This window comes from Lithobates pipiens, unplaced genomic scaffold (assembly GCF_037356315.1).
Source record: "Lithobates pipiens isolate NorthernLeopardFrog02 unplaced genomic scaffold, aLitPip1_a1.2 Scaffold_18, whole genome shotgun sequence".
Lineage (NCBI taxonomy): Eukaryota > Metazoa > Chordata > Amphibia > Anura > Ranidae > Lithobates > Lithobates pipiens.
In genome coordinates this window covers 447,729,332-447,747,487 of record NW_027507758.1, presented here as the reverse complement: position 1 = coordinate 447,747,487, position 18,156 = coordinate 447,729,332, and the positions used below count along the sequence as shown (strand labels likewise).

General features: G+C 40.3%; 1 protein-coding gene across 2 annotated transcripts in view; it reads left to right on the top strand.

Moving 5' to 3' along the window:
* LOC143988546 (guanylate cyclase soluble subunit beta-2-like) overlaps nt 1–18,156 on the top strand; it is a 140,080-nt gene that overhangs the window by 108,869 nt on the left and 13,055 nt on the right. For both annotated transcript variants that reach the window (XM_077488209.1, XM_077488208.1), the window contains exons 11-13: nt 3,257–3,405; nt 3,540–3,686; nt 17,489–17,643. In XM_077488209.1, coding sequence (XP_077344335.1) covers nt 3,257–3,405; nt 3,540–3,686; nt 17,489–17,643 — 451 coding nt within the window. The remainder of the gene's footprint in view (nt 1–3,256; nt 3,406–3,539; nt 3,687–17,488; nt 17,644–18,156) is intronic.

Below are 18,156 nucleotides of genomic sequence, written 5' to 3'. Positions count from 1 at the left end.
TTATCTGGAGCACTGTTTCTTAAACTGTGATCCATATGTCTCTGGTGGTCCGCTGGCATATGCCAGGTGGTCCCTAGTAATAATTTTGTTGTAGAATGTGCTAATATTACTAAAAGGGCAAAACACAGGTGAAAAGCAGTAGCATATCAAAGAACTTGAAGCCTAAAAATACAGAACAAACCATATGAGACACCCAATAAAAGCGGCATCAAGGTGTTAAGTCATTAGCCTGTACCCGTGTATCCATGTAACAAACAAAGTACCTTTATTAAAGAGCATCCGAGTTGCCAGCCTTCTTGATTTAAGAATTGCACCCGTGGGGCCTGAATGTCCTGGCTAGAGCACCGGATCACAGTTTGTGGATTCTTATATTGGCAGTGGAGCTGGGGTAACATTTTGTTTCTTTTAATTCCTTAAAGGCATTGTGCAGTACACTTTTAAGTGGTTCACCAGGAATTTGATATAATGATCTGTACAAAGCCAAATACTAGGTCTTTTTATTTTAAATCAAAGATCGGATTTATGTATCCATAACTTTATTGGACATCACAATTAGGTTTTTCTTTTCAGCCTCTAAATTCTGAGATGCTTTGGCATGTAATAATGAGTGGGTAACTTTCTCGAAACCTTTACTGTGAGTACACATGATAAAGAATGTTACGCCAACATTTTGCTTCCCTGATATGGTGTCTGTTGTACCATATACTTGAAATAAAACCTATTCTGTGCTCTTTGTATTGCCTCCTTTGTGTGCAATGTCTGGTGATTCTGCCAGTCCCTCTGCTTTCCTCTTTCAAACTAACCACCTTAGGCATGAGAGCACATTCATCCTAGCATGGTCAGTTGTCAGCTTGCCCCCCCCCCCCGGCACAGGCATTCATTGTGAAGATTAAGGATGAGCCGAACACCCCCCCCCCCGGTTCAGTTCGCACCAGAACTTGCGAACAGACAAAAAAATTTGTGCAAACGTGCGAACACCATTAAAGGTTATGGGAACGAATATGAAAAATCTAAAGTGCTCATTTTAAAGGCTTATATGCATGTTATTGTCATGAAAAGTGTTTGGGGACCCAGGTACTGCCATGTATTAATGCAAAAATAAAAAAAAATTTCAGGAGCAATGATTTTAAGAATGCTTAAAGTGAAAAAATTAAAATGAAATATTCCATTAAATATGCGTGGGGGGTCCCCTTAGTCTGCCTGTAACGTAGCACATTGTTCCCATGTTTATAAAAGTACTGCAGCAAAACAACATTTCTAAAGGAAAAAAATGTCATTTAAAATTGCTCACGGGTGTAATGTATTGCCAGATCCCGGCAATATACATAACAAATAATTAAAAAAAAAACAGCGTGGGTACCCCCCCCGAGTTCATACCAGGCCCTTAGGGCCCTATGTAGCGTTTATGGATGATCTTATGGTCACCAAGGTCTGAACAACCTCAGATGAGTATCCCTGCACCTCTAATGTAGCCTATTCCATAGGCAGTAGTCTCATTGGCTTGGGGTGATGTTACTGACCTTACCATAAAGGATTTCATTTAACCAGAGACAAAGATCCAACAGAAAATTCCATTGCACTGTGAACCTCTTGTATGACAGAGTCTTTGAATTGGTATCCTGTTGCAAAAATCAGAAGCATGTTCAGTAAAGTCTCCCTGTGATAACAAATAACATGTTATTTTATAGGTGTGTAGCAGTATCTCTGACCTCTTCCAGTGTAATGAGAACCTTCAAGGCCAGAGATAGCTGGCATCCTTCAATATGTGGTGGGTTGTGAGGCATAGTGGGTAGAAAGGTGGTAAAAGTCATTGGTCACCAGACAATTCTTGGATGTAAAAGAGGTTTTATTTCTTTGACAGTCCTTTTTATATTTTGCAAGGGAAAGAGGGTTAGGGCCAGGACATCCTTAAGTAGTTGCAATTTCAAATGGCATACTCTGAGACTTCAACAGGAGGACACCCGTACAGGGAAAGGCCTCAGCAGGGTGCCCCTTCTGCACATGCAGGATTGCTGTATCCTATGGTAACAGTACTTAAACAGTTCCTAACTCAAAGTAACAGTTCTCTCAGCTGTACTACAACTTCTCCGTATAGTTCTTCAGCCCCTTGAGCTCCCGGTCTCTCACTAGATCCTTGATTCATTGATTCTGAATCCTGTAAGTCACCCACACTTCCCTGCTGGGTCCCTAGCTTGGCACTTCGGATACCTTCAAGCTTCACTCCTGCTGATCGTCTCGGTCCCTAACTTGGCACACAAGGCTGCTCTGCAAGCCTGACCTCTGCTGGTTGGGTCCCTAACTTGATCACTGCCTGAAGTTTCCTGATTCTCCACCATGAGAATACTGCTCCGATATTTGCTTCAGTTACTCACTGTGGTCCCTGGTAAAGGCGATTGGTCCTTTAGTGGCGACAGCTTCCCTTCAACCTCTGACCACAACAGGTTCTCCAGCTGGCAGAACTGGCACTTTTTATTGGACTACAAGCCACAGTCCCAACCCTGTGCTGCCCTCTTACTTCTGGATAGGCCCTCACACAGCATGGCAGCCTGATGTCCCTGGGATAGGCCCAATCTCCGGCCTAGCAGCCGGGGCAGACGACAGATGTCCACCCAGATGGCAGTCTGGGTGGGACACGAGAAGAAGGATCACCTGACCTCACTAGAACATTTAGGCTCTCCCAGCAGGCCAAGTGATTCAACAAAATCCCTTCCCATTGGCTAAGATACCCCATATACCCATAACCTGACCTTGAGTTGTCCTTCTCAATCTAAAGCTCCAAGTGCCCAGCCACCTGGTGGTAGAAGAGGAAAGAACAACAAGGCCAAACTTAGGAAGAAGTCAATGGATCCCTAATAATTAACTACAGTAGCTAATTCTGACAAGGAATTTGGTGAGGAGCTCCCTGACTAAACGCCAGGGCGCTACAGGGGTGCAACAATGTGGTTTAAGAAATGCAAGGGGCAGAGTCAAAGCATTACCCTAGAAGCTGGATCAATATTTACGTAGCAAAGTGGCCCAGGATTTACAGTGACCCAAATTCAGGAAACATAATTTTGGGTTGGGCAATAAAGTGTCATCACAGGTGGCTGGGCAGAACCCCATAGAAGGGAAGAGTTGGTGATGAATCACTGTCATGTCTGTATAAAAATGTTATGCGTGTACAAATTTCAGCTTGAGTTACCCAGCTTTCTACATATTTTTTGGTAAGAAGATTAAGACCATCACTATATTTCTATTTTGCTCTTCTTTGTTACAGGTGAATTCAAGGACTGCACAATATTATTTAGTGATGTGGTGACATTTACCAACATTTGTTCTCAATGTGAACCCATCCAGATTGTGGCCATGTTGAATTCCATGTATCTCCGCTTTGATAGACTAACAACCATTCACGATGTATATAAGGTAATTAACTGTCATTATTGTACATAAAATTGCAGTACAAAGGAGTAGTTGACTTGTCTTGTTGCCACAATGTATCACTTATTCTGGCTATACATCTCTTTATAACTCTAAAAACAACAAATGTTATTTCATAGGTTGAAACCATAGGAGATGCTTACATGGTAGTGGGTGGTGTACCTGTGCCCGTCTCTACTCATGCAGAAAGAGTAGCAAACTTTGCCCTAGGAATGATCCTTATGGCGAGAGAAGTAAAGAATCCAGTTACAGGAAATCCTATTCAGGTATGGCAAAGGATTCTAATTTTTTCCGATATAAAATCATTAACATGTCCAGTGCTTTTCACTACATTCTAAATCTTTTTATTCCAGTATACAGCAAGTCTCCATTGCAATTAATATTTGTTATCCCTTACGTATGGCCTTTGGCAAGGTGAAGTTTCATTTGACGATAAAGTTGGAATTTAAAGGGTCTCGCATGACCTAAACCTTAAATTGAATGACAATTTTCAACAGCATTGTGTATCTGAACCAGTTGCCATGGATTTCAATAAAATACTTGTATTTTTAGGCTATGCTACATCTCAGTGCTTCTGATGACCTGCAGCCTCTTTGCAGCCTTGTCAAAATCTAGCAATTGCTGCATGTCATTTAACAGAAAGTGGAGTTGCCCTTTAACTAATCAGTAAATGCTGCATTTCCAATCGCTCTTCTGTCGAGATGTGTAAGACAGATAATCTTTAAAAATATTTTTGTGAAAAATCAGATAAACAGGTGACGTTTGGCAGCATTATATGGTGGTCACACTAACATATGTCATTTGGATTGTGGTCTATAAAAATCACTCATGCACAGCTTGAGCAAGGTCAGGATGACTTGTATCTTTGTTAATATGTACTGAATGGCAACCTGGAACACACTGATTGATTGTAATCCAGAGCATTCTGGAAACGAGAGAAAGACTCATTCGGCAAATATGCCAGTCCATTACCAGCAGAGATTTAGATGCATCAATCCATAATATTCTATGTATCATTCCATATTATTTCCTAGACCGTACAGCAGCGGTGCATGCGCTGTTTACATTATTTATATGAAACTTATCATTGCTGAAATATTATATTTTATTATAATACTTAATTTGGATAACAAGTTGTTGTTTTACGTTGTTGCTCTCTGTTTAAGAGATATACTTATAAAAAAAATTGCATAGCGGTTTGTCTGAAACTATATGTACATTTCTTCTGTGTGAATGGGGCAAAACTGAATGTTCTAAGGTGATATTCTCTACGATTCAAATGTATGAATGTGGAAAACACTGATTAATGGTCAATAGATAGCGCTAAGCATCATACTTATTTCCTATAATAGTAGTAATTATCTTAGAAATTGATTTTAAAGGTGCCCAGGTGTGACACAAAACAGTTAAAAGGTACATATTTATTACAAAAAATCATAACATAATAAAAATATAAGTACAATCAAAACAATGAACAACCTGCTGCTGCAGGAATGTTTAAAATTCCTCCGACGCATCATTTCCCCAAGGGTAGGGTAGGGACTGATGTGAGTGTGCAATATACAGGGATAGGGACAATTGTAGACACTCACTCAGGTTGAACTGGTGTCTTTATTCATATAACTATGTAACCCACACCAAAAAATTACAACATACAAATATGTTTATATAATAACAGGCAGCTGGTCAACCATATGCTAACTAAAGCTAGGATCACACTTGTGCATCTCTGCAATCTACATTTTGCGCAGGCACAGCAGCCCATTCATTTGGCTGTTGTACCTCCTGAAAAACAGGGAAAAGATCCCTGCTCTATTTTTGAAAATGCAGCCTTCACAGAAACCGCAAGTGCAGAGTAGCTCTCAGTGCAGGGAAACCAGGCTGCGTTTTCTAGTGCAAGGCGCAGGTATGGATCAGCAGTGGTAACCACCCACACAATTGTGAACCTAGCCTACAAAACATTTTGCATTGGGGATGTCCAGACTGGGGAATATCGATGGCAACATGTTTCGTGGGAACTCCCCGCTTCTTCAGGAGAGATGGAAGGAACCTTAGGGTACTGAAAGAAATAACAATATATTAAGTAACATCATAATAACATCATAATAATATACAGTACAATGAGTATGAAAACCAAGCTCCCAAAATACCCCCAAAGGGCAGGCACGAGGGTAAGCAAAAAAAGGAAAGAGAGATGGTGCCCTCTATGTGCAGCAGATAATTAACACAGATTTATTATAAGAGGATTAAAAACACTCACACATGAGTTATGAAGTACAAGCATGTATAAACTACTTATTCCATCCGCATTTCCCGGGTAACAAGGATCTCCTGCACTGCTTAAAGAGGACTCCAGCACCTTCGGTATGTCTGATATGGCGATGTGGAATCCTGGTGCTTCCTGATAGCTGGAATGCAAGTGGTGGAGGCTCAGAGAGTGATTTCTTGGAGGATTTTTGCTTCCGGGAGCGGGGTCAAAATGGCGGTGCTTCGGAACATGCAAGCTCCTTTGTTAGGCTATGTGACGGGGGTAAACAGATGAACCAGGCTGAAAACTGGGGAGGAAAGTAAGAGGAGAAAGTCAGAGAATAAACACTCTGATCTAACCCCAAAGGTAGAAGGAAAAAAATTATTGCTAAGGCACCCACCTCTTTTGGTGGACACTATAGCATATGGGGATGGTCATGAATATACAGAGTTGGCAAAAGCTCAACTCTCAGCTCATAGTCCTGACTGCTTTGCCCCTTTTCAGCATGGCAGTGGTCAGGTATTTCTGTGCATCAATATCATTACCCTGTTTAATTTGTAGCTACTGTATCAGTGATCTGCTTTTGTGGGTGTGGATCTTCCTCTTGCTCCTTCTTGCCCCTTTATATATTGCCTGGGTGGCCCTTGTCACATTTAGTTGGACCTGTGGGCACCATGTAAGTACTTTGTTGGATACTTTTAATTTGTGTAATACTATTTATGCTAGTACTTCCTGAAGAGGTTGTCACCACTCCTCTTTATCTGTATTTTGTTTCCATCACTTATACATTTTGATAGGTCATCTGTAATCTACATTACTCTGTGAAGGTTTATCCACTGTATATTGGTGACCATTGTTATATGCTACTGTGGCCACTAGAAGAGGAGGGTGGCCTTAAATGAATTATGTTTCTTTTATCTCTTGGGGTTAGGTTAATGTGCATATATATGGTGAGCTAGTTTGCCTCTAATATGGTAACATTTGCGTATTCATTGTATATAATGGAGATGTTATTTATTATTCTGTTATAGCTTAAAATACTCTAAGGTTCCTTCCCATCTCTCCTGAATATTCCCCTGTACATATTCCCCTGTCTGGACATCCCTAACACAATATATATATATTTTTTAATCAGCATATGATTGAAAAATTGCCTGTTAACATATATACATCTCTGTATGTTGTACTTATTTGGTGTGGGATATCCTGGAGCAGTGACGGTGAACCTTGGCACTCCAGATGTTTTGGAACTACATTTCCCATGATGCTCAACTACACTGCAGAGTGCATGAGCATCATGGGAAATGTAGTTCCAAAACATCTGGAGTGCCAAGGTTTGACATCACTACCCTAGAGGAATTGATGTGTGGGAGGAATTTTGAACATTCTTATTATTATTTATTGATTTAATTGTACGTGTGTTATTATTATGTCAGGATTTTTTGTAATAAACTTGCATCTTTTAGCTGTTTTGTGTCACACCTGAGCATTACTACTAGTTCAGTTTGGGATATGGTGCCCTATAGTAGCCCATACATGTAATTTTTTACTTATTTACTTATGCAGACTTTGACCCCTCACTCTTTATAGTATTCTGTGGCTAAAGCCTGCTGACTAGAGAGGTGTGACAAATCCCATTACCCTACATTCACTCACCCTGTGAAATAAACTTCAATGTTCCTCAGGGTTATCTTCTCCCCGTATGCCACTTCTCTCCTTTTTAAAGAACCCATCTTTTATATTTTATAACCATGACTACATATTGCTCTCGACAAGATGATGGTGTTTGAACACGTGTGCCTCTGACGCTCATGCTCCAGCGCAAATATCTAAATGATATATCAACCTCTATTGTCTTATTCTATCTACTAAGTGAGCACCTTCTTATACAAAATGCTGGGAGGTTGACTTTGGCATCTCTTTGGAAGTGTAGGATTGTTCAGATATCTGGTCATTGACTGAGGCCGCGTACACACGCGGGGACTGTTCGCCCAACTTTGTCCGCTGAACAGTGTTTCGGCGGACAGTCCGCTCGTGTGTGGGCTTTCAGCGGACAGTTTCAGCGAACAGTCCGCTGAACAAGGTTTTTTGGAAATTCCGTAAAACTGTCCGCTGAAACTTTGTTTCAGCGAACAGTCCCCTCGTGTGTAGGCTTGTTCGTCAAACTAAGTTCCGCGCATGCTCAGAAAGGATTTACACGCCGAAAGTTATAATGCAGTGTATAGGACGTTGTATTTTCCGTCCCGTCGTACGTGCCGTTCACGTCATCGCGCACGGTTTCAGCAAACTGTTCGTTCGTCGTGTGTGGGCAAGTCCGTCCATGCTAATTTTGAGCGGACTGTTTGCTGAAACTGTTTGACGGACAAAGTTGGGCGAACAGTCCCCGCGTGTGTACGCGGCCTAAGTCAGCTTCACAGAATGTATTAGTGCAGGAAGCCAATTATAAGGTGCTGACCTGCTGGACCTAGTCCCAGCAGGTATTGCTAAGTAAGGATGAGCCGAACACCCCCTTGTTCGGTTCGCACCAGAACCTGCGAACAGACCTAAACTTCGTGTGAACCCTATTAAAGTCTATGGGACTCGAACGTTCAAAATCTAAAGTGCTAATTTTAAAGGCTAATATGCAAGTTACTGTCCTAAAAAGTGTTTGGGGACCCGGGTCCTGCCCCAGGGGACATGGATCAATGCAAAAAAAAGTTTTAAAAACTGACGTTTTTTCGGGAGCAGTGATTTTAATAATGATTAAAGTGAAACAATAAAAGTGTAATATTCCTTTACATTTCGTATCTGGGGGGGGGGGGTGTCTATAGTATGCCTGTGAAGGGGCGCATGTTTCCTGTGCTTAGAACTGTCCCTTAGAACTGTCATTTCTGCAGAAAAAAAAGTCCTTTAAAATCACTCGCGGCTATAATGAATTGTCGGCTCCCGTAATACAGAGAACACTCATTAAAAGTCATTGATGAAAAAAAAAGTGTGGGGTTCCTCCAAATTCAATTACCAGGCCCTTCAGGTCTGGTATGGATATTAAGGGGAACCCCGTGTCAAATTTAGGTCCCCCTAAAAATCCATACCAGACCCTTTATCCAAGCATGCAACCTGGCAGGTCACAGGAAAAGAGGGGGGGTGAGAGAGCGCCCCCCCTCCTGAACCGTACCAGGCCACATGCCCTCAACATTGGGAGGATGCTTTGGGGGTCTGTGACCCCTCAAAGCACCATGACCCCATGTTGATGGGGACAAGGGCCAGTGGTTGTGGGGGTCTGCGGGAGGGGGGCTTATCAGAATCTAGAAGCCCCCTTTAACAAGGGGACCCCCAGATCCCGGCCCCCCTTTGAAACGGTAAGGGGGCACAAAAGTACCCCTACTATTTCACAAAGAAAGTGTAAAAAAAAGTTAAATAAGACAAACATACTTTTGAAATATTCCTTTATTAAAAATAAAAAAAATAAAAAAAAGATTCCAGTGGTGGTAATCCACTCTTGCTACCCAGCGACTGATGATCATCTCTCGGGGGTCCAGCGATTGCTGATCTGATCCAGCGACGGGTGATTTCTCAGTCCAGCGCAGCGAATCCATCCATCTTCTGTCTCCACTGAGGAGACACTGTGGGGATCTCAGCAGCTGACGTTTCTTATATGAGGAGGGCGGGGCCACCCGTCACCTGGCCCCGCCCCTCTCTGACACTAGTGGGGGAAGCTGAGCTTCCCCAATGACGTATGGGTGACCCCGCCCCCCTCTGATGTAGGGGAAACCTGCGTTACAAAAAAGGGGGGGGGTGAAAAAAATCCCCACACAAAACCCTGACCACAATTTGGGGGGGGGGGAGGAGATAGATAGATATATATATATATATATATATATATATATATTTTTTTAATTTATATTCTTAGTGCAATACCCTTTATAGCATTTGGTGGGTTTGAATTGTAATGAACTAAATATCCACTAAATGTCTATTTTTTTTTCTCTTTATGCTGGACGAAGTTCTAGCATAGTGTGTTATGAGTGATCTAGATATGGATAGATATTGATGGATATAGATGTATGATTTATTTCATTATGCAATTTACAAGGTGCAGAATGCAGACATGTGCCATCTACAGGGTGTAGATTGTAGACATGTGTTATTCATGTGTTATGAACAGTGTGCAGAATGCAGACATGTGTTGCTTGTTGCTTTCCGAATGCAGAGTGCAGAAGTGTTCAATTTGCAGTGTGCAGAATGCAGACATGTGTTGCTTGTTGCTTGCAGTATGCAGAGTGCAGACGTGTTTAATTTGCAGTGTGCAGAATGCAGACAAGTGCGCCTTACAGGGCGCGTCATGGAGAATGCAGACATGTGCTATTTACAATGTACTGAGTTCAGACGTGTGCAACTTATAGTGTGCAGAATGCAGATGTGTGCAATTTGCAGAGTGAGGAATGCTGATATGTGTGGTTTGTTGTGTGCAGAATGCGGACATGTGCGATTTGTAGGGTGCAGCATGCAGATATGTGTGATTTACTGGGTGCAGAATGCAGACGTGAGCTGTTTGCAATGAGCAAAATGCAGGCATGTGTGATTTACAGGGTGCAGAATGCAGACATATGTTATTTACAGTGTGTAGAATGCAGATATGTGCGATTTACAATGTGCAGAATGCAGACATGGGCTATTCACAGGGTATGGAATGCAGAAGTGTTCTGTTTGCAATGTGCAGAATGTGGATATGTGCGGTTTGCAGGGTGTGGGGGGCAGACATGTACTGTCTATGTAAATATGCTATTTACAATATGCAGTGTGCATGCATGTGTGATCTACAGGGTGTAGAATGCAGACATGTATGATCTATAGTATGCAGAATGCAGACATGTGCTATTGATAACATGTAGAATGCAGACATGTGCGATCTACAGAGTACAGAATGCAAACATGTATGATTTATTTAGGATGGGATCAAAATTAAGGCCTGTTAACTATCCATTTATATAACCTGGATGAACCTTAGTGAATATCATTAAGAGCATTTGATGAGTACTTGAAGAATACAGCTCACGTCTGCATTCTGCACCCAGTAAATCACACATATCTGCATGCTGCACCCTACAAATCGCACATGTCCGCATTCTGCACACAACAAACCACACATATCAGCATTCCTCACTCTGCAAATTGCACACGTCTGCATTCTGCACACTATAAGTTGCACACGTCTGAACTCAGTACATTGTAAATATCATCTATATCTATCCTTATATCTATCATCATGTGTTATACAGTATATATAAAGTATATATATCATATTTGCGTGTTGTCACAATGTTAGATATCGCATGTTGTCGCATGTGGTTGGTACTGATTGCACTGGTCGCATGTGTTTGAATCATGTTGTTGTCTGGAACACAGGTGATGACAGTGAGTCAAGCTGTGGATTGCATAAGCTTGTGGGGTATGGCTTACACCACATTTAGATCAAGGTCATGGAATTATCCATGACCTCACAGGAACCAGTTATATGGGCGTTCTCACCTATGTTATCGGATTCCTGATAGAGATGATGGTCCTCTTTGCGACACTGGTCAGTTTGTTTTATCAATCTCAATGGTCCCTTTAAGGGTCCATGTGGCCCAGGGATTGAGTTATGTGAGGGATATCCTGTTGGATTATATAGGTTCATGGAACATAATAAAGCATTCCCCCCCCTTTTTTTTTTCTCTATTGATGGTTCATCCATATGACCCAAATCCCAGACCATCTTGGTGAAATTCTAGGCCCCAGTGCAGATAGCAATAACTTAGGCAGAGAATAAGGAATATGTTATGTTTGTCCTGGGTCTCAGTTGTGAGACATCCCCTGTGCTCACCCACTTTACCCCTCAGTAGGTACCAGCCCCCTGGTAGGGTTTGGTGAAAAAATATTTTTTGGTTAGATTCCATATCCTTTTGTTTTTGTGTGTGTTTTCTTTTCTTTTTTCCCCCATATATTGTCACACTTGTGGCTCCTGAGAAGCTCAGGGCTCTGAGAGAGGGACCGTCTCTCTTTTTTATTTGTGAGGTGTTTTTTTTTTGTTTTTGTTTTTTAAAGATGGCAACATGTTCTATTTTGGTATCTTCATTGAAATTGTGTATTTATAATGTCAAAGGCCTTAATAATGAGCCAAAAAGAGGTCAGATCTTTTATAGTTTGCATAAAGCTAGGGCCGACATCATACTCCTTCAGGAGATCCATTTTCGTACTGATGGCATTCCTGTATGTTCTAATAAACACTTTCCCCAGTGGTTTCATAGCACTATGCCTAATTCAAAGGCAAGAGGGGTCTCTCCATTGCTTTTCATAAAAATGTACCAGTTCAGCAGTTGAAACATTTGCAATTGCATTTACAATTGCAAATTTTTATATTCCAAATCATGATCAGACCACTACAATTTATCGTTATCTTCGGCTCCTACCGTATTTTGCAGAAGGTGTCATTATTGTAGAAGGAGATCTCAATTTAGCTTTAGAGCCCCAGTTGGACTCCTCTGCTCAGCATTCCAGTATTCCTCACTCCCTATTGAGAGCTCTCAAAAAACAATCATTTGATCATAGGTTACTTGATCTATGGCGGATCCTATATCCTAAAAATCGTAATTATACATACTTTTCATCAGCCCATAAATCCTATAGTAGACTAGACTATTTTTTATTGGGCCCAAAGGTTTTGGAGTGGAAGCCTTCTTTGGAAATAGGATTGTTTATTTGGTCTGACCATTCACTGGTATTTATATCAATATATCCCCCTCAGACTCGGGGCACAAGTTGGTCTTGGTGTTTGAATGATACGCTCATGTCAAACTCACTTTGTTACAAAGCAATTGTGGAGACAATTGACAACTTTGTCACTGATTATGAATAGGATGAAACAGCGCTACAACTAAAATGGGAATCTCTTAAATCGGTATTACGAGGGTTGTTTATCCAACATCGTTCTCGTGTCAAAAAAGAAGAATCGTGGCTATTGCAAATATTTTATCAAAGATTTATTCCCTAGAAACTCTACATAAAGCCTCACAATCTACAGAAATACTTGCTATAATATTGTCTACTAGGGCATCGTTATTAGAGTTGATGGAAGCATCTGACAGTTCACATCAACATAGATGTGCCTTAAGTAGTTACAGATATGGGAATAAATGTGGGAGACAGCACGTATATTGCATCCCCGTCCTCCCCAAACTTTTATTGCTAGTGTTAGGAAGTTGTCAGGGGAAATTGCCTCAGACCCACAATGTCTTCAACAAACATTCAGGGAATATTTTTCAGCTCTTTATAATCTGGCTCAACCATCAATTCTGGAAGATACGGGATTTTATACTAGTTCTATTGAAGACTATGAAACTGCTATTCCAACATTAGACACTGACTATAGGAAATTATTGGACTACCCTTTCTCAAGTGAGGAATTATTGGGAATAATTTTGGATATTCCATCAGGTAAGAGCGCTGGCCCAGATGGATTTACTCCAAAATTTAAAAAAAAAACGTTTAAAGAATATTTGTCCCCATTTATGCTCCAGTTATTCAATTCCATCTCCTCTACTAACCTATTTCCGACTCAACACTGGAAGCCCATATTACTTTGATTCCTAAACCTGATAAGGACTTGACACTATGTTCCAGCTATCATCCAATATCTTTAATTGGAGTAGACATGAAAATTTATGCCAAACTGATTGCTTCACGTCTCCAATCTCTTATTCCGAGTCTAGTACACAAAGACCAGACTGGATTTGTTCAAGGAAGAGAAACACATGATAACACGATAAAAACGCTCTTGCTTATGGGCTATGCCCAAACAGCTAAAATACCAGCATGCCTTCTCTCGGTTGACACAGAGAAGGCTTTTGATCAGGTTGGATGGCCTTTCCTCGAGCATTCCTTGAGGCAAATAGGGATGGACCCAAATTTGCTTTATAAGATCTTAGCGCTATATTCTTAACCCAAGGCTATAATAAGGATTAATGGATCATTGAATACAAGTTTTTCTATACAAAATGGTACTCACCAGGGATGCCCTCTGTCTCCTTTGCTTATGTTCTAGTAATGGAGCACTTAGCAATAGCAATCAGACAGAATCCTTCTATCACTGGCATAAAGATAGATCAGCAGGAAATAAAAGTTGCCCTGTTCGCTGATGATCTGTTACTCTACGTTACCAACCCACATATCTCTACGCCTTCTATTTTATCTGAATTTCAGCGTTTTAGAGTATGGGTATCAATAGGAGGTTGAATCAGTTTGATCTTCAGGCACTTCCTTGGTTAAACTTATCTTGCCGTGGTACGCAACAAGACATGCTCTCTTCTTTACATTTTCTGACATCTCATTTATTGAGCATTTGGTATAAAATGATTTTGCGGTTAGGTCTTTCTTCACAAGTAGGACCCATGACACCCTTATTTGGCAATCCTCAATTTCCACCTGCAGTAGATCGATTACAGTTTTCAATATCTAACAAAGAGTCTCACCGAAGATTGAGCCAGATTATCTGTTAGGGCAAACTTCCATCCATAATGAAATTCATTTCTATAACAGCCCTCACTTATGCAATTGTTGGAATATTAGCAAGTAATGCCATTCCTGTTCTCTACTCCCTTAAACCAATCTTTTGATAGAGATCTAAATTTGTTTGAGTCTATTTTATTACAAAGTACTAAACCAAAACATGTTATATCAGCAATATATAAGATTCTTATTGCAAAAAAACATCCTGAATCCCCAGAATTTACAAATAAATGGGCATACAATCTTAATGTTCAAATTGAAGCAAAAGAGTGGGAGAAATCATTTATTCTCACACATTGCTTGTCACTGACAACTAAAGCCCAAGAAACAAGCTATAAGCTTGTTTCTCGTTGGTATTGATGCCCAGCATCCCTGCATCGTACATCTAACATGTTGATATGTTGGCGGTGTCATTCTGCTAAGGGTTCGTTGATACAAATTTGGTGGGAATGCCCCCAAATTCATAATTTTTGGGACAGGATCATGCAGCTGCACACTGCAGTTACAGAAGAGTTAGTCCCCAGTACACCACAGATGACTCTGCTATCAATTCTCCCATGCTAATCATTTTTTTAAAAAAAGGGTCTACTTAGACACTGGTTAACAGCGGCAAGATTGGTTATCCTGCGACATTGGCAATCAATAAAATTGTCATCAGTGAAGGAATGGATAATGGAAATGGATTACATTGAGAAGATGTAGACCCTCCTGGCACGCAAATTGGATACATATGAAAAATATCGTCAGGTATGGGCCCCCTGGAGAACTTATAGGGAGTCATCAGGAAATTAGAATGATTTATGGGAATTTAAGCAGAATCTAAATAGGACATAATAATCTTTCAAAACATGGTCTTTATGTGTTGCCATCATTTTCCCCCATGTTTTGTCTTGTTTTTTTGTTTGTTTTTTGTTGTTGTTTTTTTTGTTATATAAGCTTGTATAATGTATTTGTAAATTGATGGTATGATTATGCCATTAATTTATGCATATTTGTCTATTTGTATAATAATTTTCTAATAAAATGAAGATTGAAACTAAATAACGTCCAGAAGAGCTTACTCTATCTCAGTTAACATTTTTACAATGGGTAACTACGACCTGTAAGCAGACGATTGCTCCAGATTGGAAAAAACCCTCTAGTTGCATTGTTGAGAACAAAAAACATGTTACACAAACCATTTTAAATGCTAAAATAGAACCTACACTACAGGACAATCTTCAGAAATATCTGAGTGTGGCATCCGTGGGTGTCTCAATGCCCCCCTCCCCCCCAAAGTTGTAAGATTCTTGGCTTGAACCTTGATCAAAGGTTGATTAGACCCACATAAGCTTTACTTATTCTTATTACTCTTCTCAATGGCCAGAGGAGTTAAAATAACAGTTACCTTATCATGACTTGGAGGATATACCTACTTGCTCTACTGTCTGATCAGGCAATCGGACTAATATTATTTTATATCCACTTTTGCTGTTTATATTGATATAAATTGTACTCTGTTCAAGTGTCATACCTCATGACTTTCAGCGTTGCCCATTGAAAGTCATGTTTTTTTTTCATACCATATGTTGCTTAAAATAAAATATATTGAATGAAAAATTTACATGCAGTTTCAGTGAACAAACAGCTATGCATTTTTGTTTTTATAAGTACACCCTTTGTGAACCCTTAGACTAGAAACTAGTTTAATCACTCCATCCAGTTTAACCACTCAGGTTGAACTGGATGGACTGGTGTCTTTATTCAACCTTACTAACTATGTAACTATGTAACCACAGATTTTACTCCCTTGCGTCACTTTAATGGACAATTGCGCAGTCATGTGACTTTGTATCCAAACAAAATTGATGGGTTTTTTTTTCCCACAAAAAGAGCTTTTTCCTTTGGTGGTATTTGATCACCTCTGCGGTTTTTATTTTTTGCGCTATAAACCAAAAAGACTGACAATTTTGAAAAAAAAAAGCAATATGTTTTACTTTTTGCTATAATAAATATCCCCAAAAAATATGTAAAAAAACAAATTTCTTTCTCAGTTTAGGCCAATATGTATTCTTCTACATATTTTTGGTAAAGAAAAATGCAATAAGTGTATAATGATTGGTTTGTACAAAAGTTATAGCTTCTACAAAATTGGGATAGATTTGTGGCATTTTTATTATTATTATATTTTTATTAGTAATGGCAGAGATCTGCGATTTTTGTCAGGACTGCTACATTGCGGCAGACAGATCAGACACTGTCTGCCGCAATAATATATATATTATTATTGATAATACTTATTACACTATTTTGGGACCATTGACATCTATACAGTGCTAAAAATAACCACTGATTACAGTGTAAATGTCACTAGCAGGGAAGGGGTTAAACACTAGGGGGCGATCAAGGGGTCAAGTGTGTTCTAACTGTGGGGGGGGGGGGGGCTACCTAGGACATGACAAAGATCACTGCTCCCGATGACAGGGAGCAGTAAATCCCTTTCATGTCACTAGGCAGAACAGGGAAGTGCCGTGTTTACATTTCGCTCTGTCTCTCCTCATCGCATTCGCGGGCCACCGGCGGACATCGAGTGCGTGGGACCTGCGGCGTGCATGCTGCTGGCAGCGTGTGCATGCCTGCTAGCCCGGGATTACGAAGGGATGTACAGGTACGCCCTTTAGCCCACCTGTGCCATTCTGGAGACGTACATCAGCGTGCGGTGGTCGGGGAAACGGTTAATGCATTAAATAAATATATTTTATGCCATCCATTTCATTCAAATAAAAAAGGGTGGGGCGGGAACTGCTTGTGACAATCAGCACCTCTGCTCCTTATTCTAATCTGCATAGGTGTGCCTAGTCTAATACTTGATAACGTGTCTCTAGACAGGAGCTGCTGTCAATCGCTGTACAAATGGCTGGGCCATGGACTTGTAGGCCTGGGATGTCATAGATTAACTATGGGGCTGCAGGCCCATATTTTTTTTGCATGCTGTCTTGCTGTTCTCTTTCTGATCCTTTGCTGACCTGGGAATAACCTTTTTACAAGGCAGGAAGTAAAGGAATCTTTTCAACACCAGTAGGACCTGGCATGAGTTCTAATCCTTCCTCATGATATCCAAACTAAAAAAAAAAAAAAAAAAGTTTTGGCTCCAGCCAGGTAAATACTGGAATACATTTTGTAAAAAGTAATCAGTATAACACTATTATGTTATTGATATATATATTATTATTGATAATACTTATTTACATAACTGCACTGTTCTGCCTCCATTCTAAAAACTTTTAATGAATATAATGTATGCAATCTTAACTACAGATAAGAGTTGGTCTACACACTGGTCCAGTGCTGGCTGGCGTGGTAGGTGAAAAGATGCCCCGATATTGCTTGTTTGGTGATACAGTAAACACAGCTTCACGGATGGAGAGTCATGGTGTTCCTAATAAAATTCACCTCAGCCCAGAGGCCTACAAGTAAGTAGTTTACCAGAACCAGTGGCAGTGCTGCAGGTGTAAATGAACAGGGCATGATAGTTTTGACACATGTAGCAGTACCCCCATGAGGGCTGCTAATAGACTCTGTACCCCTCTGATTACCTCTGACACCCTGGGTTCAGTCATCTTACCAACTGTATTAGTAAATAGAGACTCACACAGTATTAAAGAAACAGTTCAAGTATGTATACTGTATTAGTGAGAACACAAAAATAGTTATATCTCAAAAGATATTTTATCTATACTTATCAAAAAGGCAATATAATGATGCAAAGTTCCTTTAACTGTAAATAAACGTAAATATTAACCCAATCACAGAAACCTATGTGAACAGGAGGGTAGACATCTGGCACTATATCTTCTGTGTCAGGTTTCTCCCTTCTGCTTCCTCAACTCACAGGCCAGTAAATATTGCACAATATAAAGAAACAATATACAGACTATTATATTCAAATTGTCTGGCTCCCTTTAGATTAAAAAGCAGATTTAAAG